General features: G+C 44.3%; 2 protein-coding genes across 3 annotated transcripts; both read right to left on the bottom strand.

Moving 5' to 3' along the window:
- Positions 1–2419: 2419 nt before the first annotated feature.
- On the bottom strand, positions 2420–9135 carry LOC137592100 (kelch-like protein 10). The gene is made up of 6 exons (XM_068310006.1): positions 9002–9135; positions 7996–8473; positions 6798–7412; positions 6083–6232; positions 5288–5507; positions 2420–2505 (listed from the first exon to the last, which is right to left on the bottom strand). Exons 1-6 carry the CDS (start codon positions 9133–9135, stop codon positions 2420–2422), a joined length of 1683 nt encoding a protein of 560 aa, XP_068166107.1.
- A 5781-nt stretch (positions 9136–14916) lies between these two features.
- On the bottom strand, positions 14917–17840 carry si:ch211-102c2.4 (uncharacterized protein LOC568178 homolog). Of its 2 annotated transcripts, none has more exons than XM_068311533.1 (5): positions 17790–17840; positions 16983–17273; positions 16657–16746; positions 16298–16359; positions 14917–16006 (listed from the first exon to the last, which is right to left on the bottom strand). In XM_068311533.1, the coding sequence occupies exons 1-4, from the start codon at positions 17824–17826 to the stop codon at positions 16346–16348; spliced, it is 432 nt and encodes a 143-aa protein (XP_068167634.1). In that variant the 5' UTR covers positions 17827–17840; the 3' UTR covers positions 14917–16006; positions 16298–16345. The 2 variants fall into 2 exon arrangements, with proteins under 2 accessions (XP_068167634.1, XP_068167635.1); XM_068311534.1 differs by having other exon boundaries at positions 16983–17349; positions 17790–17817.
- Between the last annotated feature and the right edge of the window lie 1502 nt (positions 17841–19342).

The raw sequence follows: 19342 nt of genomic DNA, 5'->3' as shown, positions 1-19342 counted from the left end.
AGGAATACCCTGAGGAACTTCTCAATCCTGCTTTGTCTTCCGTAGCGGAAGCAGAAGCTGAGGTCTCAGAGGTTGACTTGTCCGTCACCCAAGCTGAAGTCAACGAGGTAGTTACCATGCTCCTTGGTGGCAGGGCAATGGGGGTGGATCAGGTTTGTATTGCCGGCAATAAATCAGACCTGTTCGAATTGCATGTTGGACAAGTTTTGACCATGACCTATATGGATGCAGCTAGGGGCCAAGGGAATCAGGTTTAGGGACCACAGGATTCCATCTCTGCTTTCTGCGAATGAGATTTTGTTGGCCTCATCAAGCCTAGATCTTCAGCATGTACTGGGGCATTTAGCAGCTGAAAGTGAAAGGAAGGAAGAATGGACCATGAGATTGACAGGCAGATAGATCAGTACAGTGGCTGCAGTAAAGTTGTTGTTGTGTACATCTCACTTTTACCAGTGGCAGGCCATACATTTCACACCTAGGCCTCAGTGATGTTCTACTTAGAAGAACAAGGGTCTCTCTAGTCTCTCTGGCACATGTTCAGAATCACTCTAACCTGGCCTGCAGATTCTCATCAGAAAGGAAAAACCAGACTTGGAAAAAGGCAGAAGCTGCCCTTTTCTACTTTCCGGTGAAATATGGAATCAGCAGTAAGAGGCTACAACTTTGTTGGTTTCTTTGAAGGATTGACAGTTTGGGTGTCTTCAACAGCTGAGCAGAAAGTAACAGAGAAGTCAACTCACCTCGCTCGGAGTGGAGGCACTCATGGCTCTTCAACTGTGCACAACGACAGCAGTCGAGAGGAGAACACAAACCTTTCATACCGGGACAATTTCCTTCACAAACCAAACTCCATCTTTCAAGTTCCCCTTGAATAAATGTTGTTTTGCGTTTATTAAAAAACTGTTTCATCTCAACCTCATAAACCTACGAATGAAGGGATAAATTGTAGATTACCTAAATAAATGTTTCACTGAAGTAATAATAAAAGACTGAAACGTTAGACTTTAAGCGGCTCACACCCCTGCCACCAATGTCGCATTCGAGGACTTTGGCAGAATGTTGTTAAGGATGCATACAAAACGTAAAATTTATGTATATATTTTCCATTTGTGCACCGGTTATATTTCCTATCATGATCGGTAAGGATGGATTGGTGATAGTTATCAGCTGTCCGGACGTTCCTGTCAGGGGGTGTGCACCCTAACCCTTATTGAGAAGCCCAGGTATGATGCGAAAAGGAAATCACGCTGAGAGAAGTGTGCTTAAATGGAAAAAGTGAGTGGCACCAGGGCTCTAGAATCTGCTGCTACTACAAAAATACTCCTTACAGACTGTCAAAGCAAGACTGGAGGATGAACATTAAAAACTCAATACGGAGTTGCCTTTTTATACGAATTTTGGACGCCACCAGAAAGCACCAGAAAGTGGATTACCTCTCCAACTCCGGGGGGATCAAACCTTTTTTGGTGATTTGGTAGAGCAGGTGTCCAATGTTCCAAGATCGGCGGTTCGATTCCCACTCCCACCCAAAAACACCCGGAGTGTGAGCTGACAGTGGGAGGTGTCAGCTCACTTCCAGAGCACTGCAGAGGCGCCCTTGAGCAGGTCCCCAGTGTGTGTGTGTGTTCAGGGCCTGTACACACTACTATAAATACAGTATATGCGTGTAACTAACTAGAATACCACTTATCTTCGGGGATTAAATGAGTATACAAAATTTAAAAAATAAAGTATTGTATTGTAAAGGAGTGTATACAGAGAGGAAGTGGGACACTGAGAGGACTGAGGAGAGTAGACAGGAGTACAGGGAGATGCAGCGTAAGGTGAAGGTAGAGGTAGCAAAGGCCAAACAAGAAGCTGATGATGACTTGTATGCTAGGTTGGACAGTAAGGAGGGAGAGACTGATCTATACAGGTGGACAAGACAGAGAGACAGAGATGGGAAGGACGTGCAGCAGGTTAGGGTGATTAAGGATAGGGATGGAAGTCTACTGACAGGTGCCAGTAGTGTGATGGGAAGATGGAAAGAGTACTTTGAAGAGTTGATGAACGTGGAAAATGAGAGAGAACAAAGACTAGAAGAGGTGACTGTTGTGGACCAGGAAGTACCAAAGATTAGTCAGGATGAAGTGAGGAGGGCATTGAAAAGGATGAAGAGTGGAAAGGCAGTCGGTCCACTCGGTCCTGACTGGGTTGTTAGATGGAGGCAATTGATTCGCTGTGGCGACCCCCGAAGGGAAAAGCTGTAAGGAAAAGAAGAGGCATCAAGGCTACATTAAGCTTTCAGTCATAGTTTAATCAAATCAGCAAAAATCCGGGCTCAGGGTGGGGAACAAATCTGAGTTCAGGCTCAGACTTGGGGACAGATCTGGGCTGCGGCGCTTGGTAACATAATTGGGTACAGGCTCTGGAACAGGCTCTAGAGCTTTTTCTGGATATTAGGCAAAGGTGAGGGGCCGGGCACCGAAGTGTGTCCAGAAGGCAACACCGGCGCCAGAACAGGAACTGGAAATGCGAGGGTGGCAGACAGCCACACCGTGGCAGCTGTCCACCACCGCATTCTGTCAACAGCAGAATCCGGAACCCAGAGCATGCTGTTGGCTTTGGTGACAAACACCTGGAGAATTCAAGGGCCACTGGAGCCAGTCTTGGCCAGATAGTTCTGTCATAAGGGGCAGGGCAGGACACCAGTGGAGAAGCTTTCAGTCATAGTTTAATCAAATCAGCGAAAATCCAGGAAGGACATGAAAACTCAAGAAGTCAAATAAACTAGAGACGTGGGCAAGGATAGAAATCAATCTGGCAGAGACCCAAAGAGAAGCCTGCTTTATACAGGTGTGGAGATGAGCAACAGGTATGGAGGCACGGCTGTGCCGACAAGTTCAGCCCCGCCTCCTGCCACAGCTGAGCACAGCAGAGCAACATCAGAATGTCAAACCGCGGCTCTTACGTGTGTCCGTATGACAGGAATAGTGTACATACCTGGACAGAGTTGAAGAGTCATGGCTGCTTCCCCCTCCCTGACTATCTCTCTGAAGTGGAAGAGAACCTAAGAGACATGGTGCAGTTACCAGAGAGTAAACATAGTTTAAGGGGTAGATCAGAAAGCAAAAATGAGGAAGCCTAGTGAGTGTTCAAAACATGCCGAGGTGTCTGGTTTGCCATGGATGTTTTCTCTAATGCATCAAGACACGGTGGCTGGAAATGGCACGTTAGGGAAAATTCAGTTGTTGTTCTGCTGGGACGATGTGTTGTGGTCCTCAGGTACTTACATAATGGGTGATGACCATCTCACCTTCTCTATCATCCAGGATTTGGACTTTTTCAGCAAGACATCCACCATCATCAACATGAGAGGCAAATCACATTGGGTCAAAGGGGCCAGTGGTGGTAATGTTTTCTATCCATTTTGACCACCCACTTCTGAACACATTAAGGAGCCTGATAAAATAAATCACTGCAAAGTCCCTATGTGGCTGTTTCAGCTTCTCCACCTTCATCGTCTATCCCTATTGTTAGGATCATCCCTCCAATCCTGTAGCATGTTACCCGGAACCAGTCCCACTGTTATACCGATATACCCATTTCTTTGTCCAAAATATGAGATATACAGGAATGGGGCCAAGAGGTCAAGAGGCTATTTTCAATGTTTCTAATGGCAGGCCAAACCAAATGGGATTCTCAGTTTTGCAGGGGTTGCTGTCCGTAAGGATGTATGGATTATGTCAAGGAGTGTAGCTATCTGTCAAGCCTACAAGCCTGACAACCAGCGCCCATCAGGATTCCTGCAGGCCACTCCAGTAGAAAGAAAAGAAAGAGAAGAAACAGAAGCTCCTAAAGTAGTCAAAGTAACTCCCTTAAACGCGAGACAGAGAAAGTACCTTCATCAGTCTAGGCCTACAGCGGCTTATCTAGTGGAATATTTTTATTTCTAATGGTAGGCTCTATCAAAGAGGAGGGTTTTTAGTCTACTGGTAAATAAGCTAATGGAGTCTGCCCCCGGACCGAAGCTAGGAGATGGTTTCACAGTGGAGGGGCAGATAGCTGAAGCTTCTGCCTCCTGCTCTACTCTTAGAGGCCTGACGGGTCACCAGAAATCCTGCATCTTCAATGCAATCAAGATCTTCAATGTAAGACGGAGCCTTACAGTGGAGAGCTTTATATGTCATCATAAGGAGTTTGAATTTTATTCTAGATTTTATCGGGAGCCAATGTAAGGATGCCAGGATAGGAGAGATCTCAACCCAGTTCAGTCAGTCAGCAGCAGCTGCATTCTGAACTAACTGTAGAGTCCTAATAGGCGCTTGAACAGCCTGATAGTAAGGAATCGCAGTAGTCTAATGTAGACTACTTCCTCTAGTTTTAGCAATTTTTCTGAAATGAAAGAGTGTCCAAGACACAAACTTAATATGGGAGTTGAAGATTCTGACAGATTCTGATCAAAAACAGTATCAGGAGGACTGAGTCATGAGGCAGTGAGTTTCGTTTTCTTGTTTGGACTTTTTGTGTTTTCCCTCTTTTCTGCTGGGGGGTGAGGTGGTGTGGCAGTGGGTGCTGCTGGCTCCTGGCAGCAAATAAGGTGTATCAGGCTTCAGTCATAAGAGGCCTAGGCTCCTCACATCTAGCTGTCAGATAATGCCGTCCTGTTTAGTGATGTTTGTGTACCTGGTCATCAGCTGCTTGTCCTTTTTTCTAGTTCATGGATTTTTGTCATTTGCTGTTTTTGATTTTCATTGTTCACTTGTGTTTTCAGCCTCAGCAATAAAACTTCATTTTTTCATCTAATTTGAATCTGCTTTTTTGGGTCCTAGTTTTTGCCTGTGGATAACTTAACAGACCAAAGAGCACAAAAAGAATGAGAATTAGCAAGAGTTAAAAGAACAGCTGGAATAAATGTGACAGGGCAAAACCTTGAGCAACCGGTCTACTGTTTACAGTTTGAAGATCCATACATCCATCAAGCCAGCCAGCCGTCGTCCATCCATCCGACCATCCATTCATCCATCATCTATCCATCCATCCATCCGTCCATCGTCCAACCATCCATCCAACTCAAATTCATGATTAGCTCATTTCTGTCAGTTTTGTCAAGCGTGCTTGTGGTACTGGGCATGACTACGCTGAGAGAGGAATTCATTGATGTTGATTTGATCTTGTGAAGAGTCCTCCGAGTTTTAGACTTCCTCTAAATGTTGCAAGGTGTCACGGCTTGTGGTGTACTGTTTCACGCTGGGGTGGTCGGACACGGTACAGCAGCTGAGACCACAGCGAGCAGTCCCCATCTGACCGGCTGTAGTCCAGGTGTTAGTTTGTGTATCATAGTACTCAACAGAATTGAAGGTGTCAAAGCCGTTGAAGCCCCCCATGACAAATAGCTTGTTGTTAATTACTTCAGTGCCAAAGTGACTGCGGGTGGTCAACATGGGGGGTAGTTTATGCCACTCATTGGTCAGTGGCTCGTAGGCTTCAACGTTGTTTAAACGGGATTGGGAATTGTAGCCACCAAGCTATCAGAAAAAAATAAAATCAAGTGAGTGTTTTGGTTCAAATCAAATTCAACATATGAAGCAGAAGAAAAAAGTACCCTCCTAGGACCTTGCAGTATAATGTCCTTGTATTTGGTCACCAGGCCCCTGTAGAGAAAAATTTAGTATTGTGGTCTAGACTACCCAAAATGTGATGTCCACATATGTGGACGCCAGGTCCTTTAAAGGTCCCACATTATGCTTTTTTTAATTTATGTCATTGAGCTGCCGGATGTCCAACTATACTAGATTTGAAACGTGTTGCCCCAGAGTTATCCGTGGTCTTTGATATCTTTGATTGAATATTGATAAATCCATGTCCGCTCTCTAAAGGTCTGTTAATGAGGTATAGCTCTCAGCTCCCTATCTCCCTATCTGACACCTCCAACTGCCAGCTCACATGCTGCCAGCATGCTAACAAACTTTAAGATTGTGAACATGGCATGCATAATGTCAACTAAACACCAGATGGGGGACATTGTCATTTTGTAAGCACTGAGCACTACTAGATAAAATCAGGTTCTGGCCTCAGTCCAGGTTAGTTCTCATTTACTCACCACAAAGATCCGGTTGTCATACAAAATGATGCCAATTCCACTGCGTCCGGTGCTCATGTCGGTGAAGGTTGTCCACTGGTCGAACTCTGGACTGTAAAATTCACAACTTTCAAGGTGAATATGCCCATCAGCACCACCGCAAATGTAAATCTGGACGAGGGAAAAAAAAGACAGCTGACAAATAGCACTGTTCTTGGCAGAAGCCCCAGGTAAGATCATTCATGCATCCATTCATTCATCGTCTGCACTGCTTAATCCACTTTCACAGGTCACGGGGGTTGCTGGAGCCGATCCCAGCGGACTGGGGCACCAGGCAGGGATCAAGGCCCAGTTCCATTTCCCTGCTCCCGTCTTCCCATCAATTGTAAACAAAACAAAACAAACTGAATAGTACTGACAATAGCACCAAAAGTCTTCTTGCATCAATTTTGAAAAAAACACCTGTTCAAGGAACCAAACAAGTCCACCCCACATTATCCTGAGGTAAGATCATTCTTTTCTCATTTTCTTCTTTTCTTTTACATAAATAAAGACTACTTATTTGTACAAATATTGACTAAACATTTGGGATAAGCTCTAGCACCCCACGACCCGCAACAGTGGATGAAGCAGGTTAAGAAAATGAATGGATGAATGAATGAACATCCAGCATACAGTGTAGTCGACAAATATTTAATTTAACAATTAGCAATGATTCTTTTCAGCATTCCATCACCTTGTTATTGAATGCTGCACAACCACCATCGCTTCTGATATCATGCATGGGTGCAATTAGACTCCACTGGTTCGTCTCTGGTCTGTAGCACTCTGCAGTCCTGAGTTGATGTGTTCCATCATGACCTCCTAATGCATAAATATATCCGTCCAAACAAGCAACGCTTACATGGCAGCGGCGGTGGTGCATGGGTGCTGCTTCAAGCCAAACATGACTTTTCACATCAAATTTGCGCACACTGTTCCATGACTCATCCCCATCGAAGCCACCAATGCAGTAGATGAACCCGTCATGGAAGATGGTGCCATGAAAACATCGAGGATTTTCCTGATGATCTGTAATGTCCAACCAGCAATCAGCACGGACATCGTAAACTTCGGTCAAGTTAGTAAAACTGTCGGTGCTCCTGCCCCCAATCGCAAAAACTATGGCATTAGGTAAACGAGGACGAGCAGCGAGGTCAGAGACAAATCTCCTGGGCGGTCTGGCATTGGACAGCTGATGTTTGAGTCTCAAAGCTCCATCCAGAATCTGCAGACACTGAGTGTTGTCACTCAAATATGGATCAGACATCAGGGTCTTGATACCGTCTTTGCTGCATAAGGCCAGCCGAACCTACAGAGGAAGCAGAACAGAATTTAAATGGAACAGAATGAAATTGTGGTATTCCATATTTTTGTTACAGACAGCCACTACAATAAAAACCAACAGTTTCAGTCTGATATGACGTTAGAAATGTTTCGTATTAACAGGACTCACAAAACTAAACTAGAACCAAGGCAGTCAGACTGCAACGTCCTGCGACACCCTGAATTCAAAATTTTACACTGACCTACTTACAGTCCATATGTCTAAGATCAAAGCTAGTGCTATTTTTTTCAAGGTCATCATCTCTTTTTCATCCCCTTTGCTGTCATGTGCTTTTTCCCCATCTTTCTATCTGCAACGGTTGTGAAGATATTTTGTGGACTAACGGACAAACACACAAACACTGACATTACAACACATCACCGCTTTGAAGCGGGACGTAATGACAAAAATATATTTTTGTTACTTTATCCTGATAACATTTAATTTAGCTGGAGGTGTAAAAACATTCAGGTAACCCTACAGTTAAATTATTTTTTCCTTAACAGACATAAGCCGTTTGCTGATCCTGAACATTTACCTGAAGCATAATGACAGAACGTGGTCTTACCTTTGACAAGAGTGCAGGTAGATGTGAGGTTCTTCTCTCAGGTTCATGGTTGATCCACCTAACAATGGCCTCATACACAGTTTTCTCATCATTCACATTGAGCTCATCACTATCAAGGATGTCAGTGAGTTCCTGCAAACTGAGCTCCAGGAACTCCTGGCTGGAAACAACCTCCTCAAACTTGTTCATTAACAGGAAGTGAGCCTTGTGCAGCACCTGTGGATGTGAGACGAGGAACCCACGGACACCGATGCAGTTCTCTGGAGTGAGATTCTCTTCCAGGAAGTTGTTACAAGCCTCCACAATGCCAGTTACAATCAAATAGTCAGCTGCTATAAGCAGATCTTGTACGTTTTCCTCTGTCACAGAGACAGAACCTGAGTATGCAAAGCCAATGATGACCTCCATCATGTCTGCAGACACGTCTGGGATGGTGAAATGTGTTCTGCTACAGGGTGCGTGTCGGCAGAAAAGGGCCCTGTGAATAAACAAAATTAATTAAGTAGCTGTAATACCACATCACATGACTAACACACTTTGATCTTTGATCTATGGTCTTACACTGGCCTTCTCTCTCATCTTTCTATCTTATCCGGTTCCTGACTGTACAAAAGCGGAAATCTGACCTCGACCTAGTTTTCTCAAGGTCAAGGTCATCATCTCATTTTCATCCCCTTCGCTGCCTGAGTAATGTGCTTTTTGTTTCTTCTTTCTATCTGCAACGGTTGTGAAGATATTTGGTGGACTAATGAACAAAAGGACGAACTAACACACAAACACTGACAATTACAATGCATCACCGCTTTGAAGCGAGGTGTGAAAACAATGCTAAAACAATGCTAAATTGTTTTAGCATTGTTTTTACAGGTCGTGTCAGCTACGGCCGACACTTAGGTAAAGAGAAGAGCTTAGCTGTGAACTGAAAACCAACTGGTGGTGAGAGTGATCAGGGTGTGTGGGAAGATGAACTATATCATCACACATTGATATTACATAAGTTACTCACTGGAAGTATGGACTGCAGTTACACATAATGATCCTGTGAACATTAAAACTGACATCCCCAGCGCAGATGACTGTATCACATGTAGGGTCCACAGCTTGTCTTGTTTCTCCTGGTGTTTTTGTCTTTGTTTCCATCACAATACAAACAGTCCAGTGTTTTGAGTCAATGGGTTTATATAATGAGGAGATTAGAGATCAAAGATGAGATCAAATGACAGACATCAAAGCTAAAAAGAGACAAGTGACAAGACGTTCATGAAGCGAGGGGAGGTCACTCCAAAGAAGACATCAAAGAGGAATGGGTAGTTATGACAGGTCTATAGCGAGGTTTAGGAAAATAATCATTATAATGGCTGTTGTCTTCTGTAAAATCATTAGTAACTGAGGCCCCGTCCACACGATGCCGGAACTTTTTGAAAACGCAACTTTTTTGTTGCGTTTACGCCTTCCGTCCACACGACAACGCAGATATTCGGAACGAAAACGTAACTTTTTGAAAACACTGGCCGAGGTGGATTTCTTTTAAAACGCTGGGTCTGCGTTGTCGTGTGGACGGCGTGTCCCCGCAACTTTTTAAAAACGCTGACGTCTTGCCTGCGACAAAAACCTCTGTGACGTCACATTTATGGGCCCGTGTGTTGTGACAACAAAACACGGAGGATTCCTATTGGATAAAATTTGACTCAATACTGCCACCACATGGTTTGGCATGCTTATAGCCGTCTTCAAAAACGCACTGCTGCGTTTACGAGATTTTTTTGAAAACGCTGTCGTGTGGACGCAAATCATTTTCGATGCGTTTTTAAAAAGTTGCGTTTTCAAAAAAATACGTCATGTGGGCGGGGCCTAAGTATGCCTGTGACAAAGTCCACAGATTTATGCAACTCATTATTAGTTTGGCTTTGATCTGCTTGTGTAATTTACACTCACTTATTAATAATACATTCCCATTGGTTAATTAATTTGTATTTCTATGATTATAGATTATAGACGGCGCCCTTGAGGACAGCGCCCTTGAGCAAGGCGCCGCCCCCACCACAAGCTGCTCATTAGGGGCGCGACCTCCGTGCGCGACCCGTCACTCTTCCTCCCCTGGACTAACTGCATGATTACAGGCCCCTAGTGTGCTGTGTTTCAGGGGCCTTATTCACAACACTGTGTGTGATGTAATAAGACTAACACAAATATGCATGTACTGTTAGTGAAAAGAGAATTTCCCCTCTGGGGATCAATAAAGTTTGAATTATCATTATCATTATCATTATGTTTATTGTGGCATTCATGCAATCATGCTGGATCCACTTTGACAGAGTATGGAACTTCAGAGCATGTCGGAATCATTGCTCTTCAGTGTTTATATGTTTGATTACATAGATATAGGAAACAATTCCAACCAGTCAAAAAAACCTTTCTTCCTCCCACCAGCCCATCCCAAACCACCACCTGTTTCCTATATGTACCGTGCATCTAAGTAGGTGGAGAACAGGCACTGCCTACAGTTAAGCAGCCTGTGACACAAATACACTGCATGTCACAGGCTATGTTTCCAACCCGCTGAACTCGGGGAGCTGCTACAACAGGTCTTCAACCTGAGCCTGTGTCTCAGGAGGGTTCCCACTCTCTGGAAGACGTCGTGCATCGTTCAAGTTCCCAAAAAGAACCGGCCCATCGAGCTGAACGACTTCCGACCGGTGGCGCTCACATCACATCTGATGAAGACTCTGGAGCGGCTCTTCCTCAGTCTCCTCAGGCCTCAGGTGAAACATGCTGAGGACTCCTTACAGTTTGCCTCCCAGGAAAAGGTGGGCGTGGAGGACGCCATCCTCCACATGCTACACCGAGCCCCCTCGCATCTGGACAACGAAAGCGACACTGTGAGGATCCTTTTTCTGGATTTTCAAGTGCCTTTAACACCATCCAGCCCTGTTTCCTACAGGACAAACTCCTACAAATGCGAGTGGACCCCGCCCTGGTTGATTGGATCCAGGACTAATTCACCGACAGACCACAGTTGGTCAGGCTAAAGGACGCCACGTCTGATACTGTGGTCGCTGCATCGGTGCTCCACAGGGGGCTGTCTTGTCCCCAATCCTCTTCTCCCTGTACACGGTGGATTCTGTGCTACAACACAGAACTGTGTAACATCCAGAAGTTCGCAGATGACACAGCTATCGTGGGATGTATCAGGGACAACGAGGAGGAGGAGTATAGATGCGTGATGAAGGACTTTATTGACTGGTGTCACAGCAACAGTCCGCAGCTCAACACCTCCAGAACTAAAGAGATGGTCATTGACTTCAGGAGGGACAGACCCCAACCTAGACCAGTTCTGATAGGAACGGAGGAGGTGGAGATTGTGCAGACCTATAAATATCTTGGGCTGTGGCTGGACAACAAGCTGGACTGGACCAGCAACATGAGGCAGCTGGACCAGAAAGCTCAGAGCAGGATCTACTCTCTGAGGAGGCTGAGGGCATTCAACATCTGCAGGAAGCTCCTGTGGATGTTCTATCAGTCTGTGGTCACCAGCGTCCTGTCGTTCACTGTGGTGTGTTGGGGAGGGAGCGTGACCAAGGCGGATCTCTCCAGGATGGAGAAGCTGATCAGGAGGACCAGCTCGGTGGTCGGGATGAAGCTGGACCCTCTGGCAACGGTGGAAGAGAACTTCTCAGCCACCCTCTGCACACCGTTACCAACAACCGGAGGAGCCTGAGAAGCCTGAGCAGCCAGAGGCTGAGCCCCCCCAACATGCAGGACAAACAGACTGAAGAACTCCTTCATCCCCTGAGCCATTAAACTACTCAACTCCTCCCTGGGGGAGATGAAGAAGAAGAGAGTCCACATGAGAGCTGAGGGATGACACAGACAATACAGCACAAACAATACAACCACTATAGACATTCACTATACCCATACTTAACCAGGCCTGTTTATTTTATATTTCTATGCCTATTTATGATTTTCTATTTATATATTCTTTGTGGGTTATTTATTAATCTTTCTATGTGCTGGTGCTTTCTGTGTGCTTTTTCTGTATTTTGTGTACTTACTATGCTGTGTGCGACGGAGAAATTAATTTCCCTGACAGAACCTCCTTAAGGGATCAATAAAGTTATACTCTACTCTATAAAATACAGTATTATTATTTCTGGTAATTTAAACATTTATAAACCCTCCCTATGCTGATATTAAACCACCTTATATCTGTATTACTTTTTCCCACACTCTTATAGATTGTTTAAAGCACTTTTAAGTGTTTCTTTAAAGTGCGCTGCGTTCCGTGAGTCTTGGAATGCAGCGCACACACGGATGCTGTCAGCCAATAGCATGCGTGTATGGTATCACGTGACTACCTACTAAAAATCCTCTATGTAGTGAGGCCGGGCATCTTGAATTACAAATATGCGAGGGATTACTGTAATCATACCTAAATTACATGTCCACTAAATACAAAATAGAAATTTTACATAAATATCAATAAATAGAAAACATAACTAAAATATAAGTCAATCATAAATAGCAAAAATGGCTCCAACATTCCGGCCCCTGATAGTTCACAATGTATAACAATTTTGGGAATTTTCATTAAACAGTAGAAGTTACCACAAAACACATCTGCTTACACAAACATAGCAATAAAGAACAGAAAAGAAAGAAATACAAAATACAAATTCTTCCCATGAAACAGTGGCTGGTCTGGTCCTTTTCGGTCTGCTCAGCTGTCCCACAGCACATTTGCACAGGAGGAGTCGTGGGTCACGTTCTGTCGCCGTGCAGTCTGGCAGCTCAGGTTTCAATGAGGTAAATCATGAACAAAGTCCCAGGCTGAAGCCTGTGTCCTCCAAGAAGCAACAACTACCCTGTAGGAAAGGGAGCCCAGCTCAGACCTGGGCTCCCTGGTCTACTCCTACAGACAGACATTTATCACACCCTGATTAAACCCGAACAGCATGTGACCCTGGCTGTTAAGTGGATGTGGTGCAGCTGTGTTGTGGGCCTTCCTCTGTTGTTTCCCACATTCACTTCACCCAAAAGGTGTTGTCACCCCCAATGACCAACCCTCAACCCCAGGGAATGCAGCAGCCCTTACCGCCCCCACATTGTCACTGGATACTGTGGACCTGGGTAGGTTGTGAGGGTTCTTATGGGTCAAAGCAGTTACCCTCCTGGTGCGCCGAAGAGCTGGCGACCTGCAGTGAAGTTGGAGGTTCCCCTCATTTCCATTTTTGTCACCATTGTCATGTGACCCAAAGTTGCCGTTACTATTGTCCTCATTCAAACTGTCATTCTCACCCATATGCACTTCTGAAACTTCATTGGTGGCTGATGTTGGTGGATCTGGAGTGACCAGCTTCTGGAGTACATCTGGCTTTTTCCATCCAGGTAACAATATCTTCATCGCTTCAATTAATTTATGGTTGAGGTACTGTTGGTGCTGATGGTATGGTCACTAGTTTTGATGCTCTAATCTATGTTCTGTGGACATTACCAGCCCCATTGGTCAATGTTATTGTGTAGGGGCCACCATGGTCAGTTGGCACCCTGACAACCTTGTCAGGGTGGCTGTTGTGGACCACGAAGTAGCAAAGATTAGTCAGGATGAAGTGAGGAGGGCACTGAAGAGGATGAAGAGTGGAAAGGCAGTCGGTCCTGATGATATACCTGTAGAGGTTTGGAAGTGTCTAGGAGAGGTGGCAGTAGAGTTTCTGACTGGGTTGTTCAACAGGATCTTAGATAGTGAGAAGATGCCTGAGGAATGGAGGAGAAGTGTGCTGGTGCCCATTTTTAAGAACAAGGGAGATGTGCAGAGTTGTGGGAACTACAGAGGAATAAAGCTGATGAGCCATACGATGAAGTTATGGGAGAGAGTAGTGGAAGCTAGACTAAGGGCAGAAGTGAACATTTGTGAGCAGCAGTATGGTTTCATGCCAAAAAAGAGTACTACAGATGCAGTATTTGCTCTGAGGATGTTGATAGAGAAGTACAGAGAAGGCCAGAGGGAGCTGCATTGTGTTTTTGTAGATCTGGAGAAAGCTGATGACAGGGTGTCCAGAGAGGAACTGTGGTATTGTATGAGGAAGTCTGGAGTGGCAGAGAAGTATGTTAGAGCGGTGCAGGACATGTATGAGGACTGTAAGACAGTGGTGAGGTGTGTGTAGGTGTGACAGAGGAGTTCAAGGTGGAGGTGGGACTGCATCAGGGATCAGCTCTGAGCCCCTTCTTGTTGCTATGGTGATGGACAGGCTGACAGACCAGGTTAGACAGGAATCTCCATGGACTATGATGTTTGCAGATGACATTGTGATCTGCAGTGAGAGCAGGGAACAGGTGGAGGAGAAGCTAGAGAGGTGGAGGTTTGTCCTGGAAAGGAGAGGAATGAAGGTTAGCCGCAGTAAGACAGAGTACATGTGTGTGAATGAGAGGGACCCAAGTGGAAGAGTGAGGTTACAGGGAGAAGAGATCAAGAAGGTGGAGGATTTGAAGTACTTAGGGTCAACAGTCCAGAGCAATGGAGAGTGTGGAAAAGAGGTGAAGAAGCGTGTCCAGGCAGGATGGAACGGGTGGAGGAAAGTGTCAGGTGTGATGTGTGACAGAAGAGTTTCAGCTAAAATGAAAGGAAAGGTGAACAAAACTGTGGTGAGACCAGCGATGTTGTTTGGTCTAGAGACAGTGTCCCTGAGGAAAAGACAGGAGACAGAGCTGGAGGTAGCAGAGATGAAGATGCTGAGGTTCTCTCTGGGAGTGACCAGGATGGATAGGATCAGGAATGAGTACATCAGAGGGACAGCACATGTTAGAGGTTCTGGAGGTAAAGTCAGAGAGGCCAGTGGTGTGTACAGACTCCTGATGTTACAGGAGAGTTTGAGTTCTGGACCAGCTGAGTTAGAGACTAACACCGGGTTGAAGTTTGAGAGCATTTAATGAAAAAAGGGAGATGGAGGTCACAGGTGGTGGTGGCAGGTGGGCTGGCTTGAGAGCTGGGCAAACACCAATAGAACAGAACCAGTGTGGATTCAGAAAAAATAAAAAATGTTTGGCTTCAATTTGAAAAAATAATTCTCACAATACATTTTTTCCATTTACCAAACAGTGAAATCAGGTCCCATAAATCCAAAAGCTCATGTAAAAAATTGTGTAAATTTTCTACATCACCAAACACTCAAGAAAAATATGCACATCTGGTTCATTTCTACACTTTTAAAAGTTAATGTGTAACAGATGTTTCTTCAACCGTAGACCTCATTCGTAGCGTCACATTCTTCACTTTGTGATTTTAAGGATGACTGCTCATCTAGAATATGATGGCTGTGATTTCACATACTATTTTTTTTAATTAACCTTTTTGATGATACAGCAATTGTTGGAAGACATGAACATATACAACAGTCTTTGTTAGCAGAAGTAAAACAGATGAAGTCCAAAATGCTAAACAAAATGTAAATGAAAGTTACATTAAATACCACTTAGATAATATAACATGCAAAACTGTAGATAAACAGTAAAAGAATAGGAATATAGAATTATCTAACATGAAGTAAGATACAATAGGTTACAATACCAGAAACAAAGATTCTAAGAATTAAAATATTCTATGACAGCAGAGCTACCTTTAACTGAGTCTTGTCTCCCAAATAAAAAACATGACATCTCCAAGGACATGGGCGATATATGAGCATTTAGATTTCCATGAACGTCAAATGCAAACGTAAACACTAACACGCTTGACTATAAGGGCTTGACATCTTGACATGTGGGCGCTGCGAAGCTCTTAGAATTAAGAGATAAAGAGAATGGAACCAGATCTTCAGTGAGCACAAACAAGCATTCTGTACATCAGCACAGCGAAGCTGACGAACAAGAGCATTCTGACTGGAGCTTTAAAGGAAGGACACAGGGGTATCAGCTGTTTTGATCATTGCATTCCAGCTCAGAGGAACTCTGTGTACCCACTGGTGGTCAGGAGGTGTCAGGTCGGAACGATGCCTTCAGGTCCTCCTCCACCCCCCTAGAGAAATAGCCTATAATAATATCAGCCAACTCACATTCAAGCATGGCAGAATGTTGGAATGTTATTTCATCTGATCAGTAAGAATCAGATTGTTTCTTGTGAAAGACATGTGACAGTTGTAATTGTCCTTGTTGACATGGTCTTAACCAGCTCCAGTTCAGCTGTCACCACTTGAAAACATTTCCCTCCAGCTTTAGATTAGATTATATATGAGCAGCGAACTGCATTCATTCTAGATCTATGCTCAACACTGCATCCGGCGTCGCTTTGACGTCTAGTGTGCCTTACCTCAGGATGTTCTGCTCCAGTGGCTTCTGCAATGATGTCATCAGCAAATCAGCCATATATCTCTAAATGAGGATACATTTTAATGTAGTCACTGACAACGACATTTCTGAAGACGTGAAATGATTAACCATTTCTTTTCTATCAAAGGATGCCTGCTCCAAGCTCATCCAGAGTGCAGCGCATCCTGGTACAAACTCAAAGCCTGGGGTTGACTCCCTGACAGGTTGAGAGACGACTGAATGGGGGTCCACATCGACAAGTAGGTTATCCCCATGATCATACACATGAATATCACACATGAATATGATGTTCCCTGGGACTGAGGAGGTTAAAATGAACCGTAAACGTCTTTGACTTACTTCTAATATAAACGTTGGTGAACACGGTCACCATGGGGAGCAGAGGCAGCAGAACCCACCGGGCGATGTTCCAGACGTAGGTTCCTGTGGCTGTAGGGTGCGTGACGAGAAATGAAACAATTCTGATGTGCATCTCAACTAATTACGTTTTGATGGATGGATGGATATCACTCTGGGCGCAACGCTAGTGCGCCGCAGAGCCACACAGAGATAAACATACACACTCACAATTTGGGAATATGGTCTGACTGAACTTTGACCATTAACTGTAGCTTTAGATCGTTTACAAGACAGCAGAAATAGTAAAAGTGAATGTTCTCTCTTACCACCGCTGTCAAAGAATCTTTCAGCCAGTTTGATGATGACGCCATCTTGGGTCAGCACACCGCACCAGTACACTCCTTCCTCCAGGCCTGGTTTCAGCACTGTGACCGTGAAGGACTGCGAGCCTTCGGTGACCATCAGCTTGCCTTCATCCAATAGGCTGTCACTACGGTTGAAGATGAGGCCAATGCAGCAGTCAGGGGAGCTCTGTCTGCACCAGACCCTCTGCAGGTCTTCATGCCGTATTTCATAAGAACACGCCAGCTTCTGCCAGAGCACCGCCTCACAAACACCTGCAACCATGAGGTGGTCAATCAGTAGTGGTTAAACTTGGTCAACTCCCGTTAAGACATGACGGAAGACAACAACCTATAGAAGACAAGATGTCGGCTCAGCAGTGGTCACAACGAATACAATTCTACACACATTCATTGATGACCGGAAGAAAAGACTAACCACACTAAGGATTGATGCGAAGGTAACTTGTGTAGCTCTCCTTTACATTGTCACAGTTAATGTAATTCAAAGTTATTTTAAATGCTTATACTGTGAACCAAATGTGAGGATAATCAATAAACTGGTGGATGAAAGAGAACATTATATCTCATGACACACCAACTTTTTTCTAATATAACTTTTTATCTCGCTCCGCGGTACACTGGCGTCGTGCCCGGAGTGTCCCCCGCCTCACGCCCTGAGACTACCGGGATAGGCACCGGCTAATGAAGTAGTTTAATTGTCGAGTCACTACGAACTCAAACTGTTAGGATAAATGAATTCATGTTCTCCATGATGATGGCCAAACCTACCTAAAGCCAGAGCCAGGATCAAAACGAGAGAAGGCATGATGTGACCGCAGTGAGAGCAGCACTGAGGAGGCTTCAGGAACTAACCTCAGATGATGTCTGTCTTCCTGTTGGGGGGGCGGCAGGTTCAGTTCAGGAAATATGACGCACAGATAGACACGCATGCATCAGTGCGACCATCAATGCTATTGAACAAATGTACTCTGAAAATTGATATATATTAATGTTAAATATGTTGTTATCATGGAACTGCATGCTAGACTGCCCGCCATGCTTGGGTACTGAAGAGATTTAAATACATGCTACTCATTATTTTGCTGGCTGCATAAGTTTTTAGTTTTAATCATGCAATAAACTTTTCTATCACTCTGTCTCAGTAAATTTCCACACACTTGAACTCATATACTTTGACACATACACTCACACTCACACACTCACACTCACACACACACACACACATACACACACACACACACACACACACACACACACACACACACACACACACACACACACACACACACACACACACACACATGGTTGCAGAGGCAGTTCCAATTGGAGGACGTAGGCAAACTTTGACAGTCGGCTGAGTCTCCTACTTTACCTCAATAACAAGAACCCACTGAATAAAGAAGCTTTGAAAAGACTTTGCTTCAGTACTATTATTATTGTATATATTACATACATAGCACATGTTTGCATTGGTACGTCTAATGATGGCGTCATTTCATGTTATCTAACAGAAAACGGAATGACATACTGCATTTGCCACAAGGAAAAAAATATTCATTCACCTTATCAGGAGGTCCGGGTTACTTAAAAAAACAAAATCTAATATCAACTGATTACACAATCATGTTTGAGAGAGTTTGCATTTTTCAGTCCACATCTAAAGCCCAAGTAGCCAAAAACTGTCAGCCATACTGTTACATAGTATAGCTATTAAGATGCATCAAAACATGTCACAAATACATGTTACGATTACATGTTACAATTACACAATAAATGAGAGTTGTGCATAACGTAAAAAACAAAGAGTAAAGAATAATAATGTCGGTCATTTACCTTTTAACTGCTGTCCTCATTGTTTTTTGCCCTCTTTGGTTCATGCCCTCTTGCCCCCCCATGAACAACAGAGTGAATTCCAGTCCTCCTTCTGAACTTCTCCAACCACCCACGCGACGCCTCAAACTCCTTAAACTTCCTTTAGTTTTAATAACGTGGTGATTGTAGATGCATTACGGCCATATTCTTTGGAGAGATCAACCAAACGCATCCCTTTTTCAGGCTTTTCTATCATCTCTTGATTTGTTCAGACAAAAAAACTCTTTTCTTCGTCTTTTCTTTTCCTCTTTTCTCCGTCACTTTCTTGGGTCCATAGTTAATACTCTAAAAGTTAATATATTTACGTAAAATTATCAGAACACCTCATGGGTCGAGGGCCGAATGACGAGGACGCTGCATAGACACCTATCTAGCTCCACACATAGGTCCCTCTGAGCCAATGGGATGCCAGGATGCTAGGTAATAGCCGTTGGAGGTAGCAGAGATGA

The sequence above is a fragment of the Antennarius striatus genome, chromosome 3, assembly GCF_040054535.1.
Source record: "Antennarius striatus isolate MH-2024 chromosome 3, ASM4005453v1, whole genome shotgun sequence".
Taxonomy (NCBI): Eukaryota; Metazoa; Chordata; class Actinopteri; order Lophiiformes; family Antennariidae; genus Antennarius; species Antennarius striatus.
Note: the sequence above shows the minus strand (reverse complement) of the source record. Positions and strands in the feature narration are given on the sequence as shown.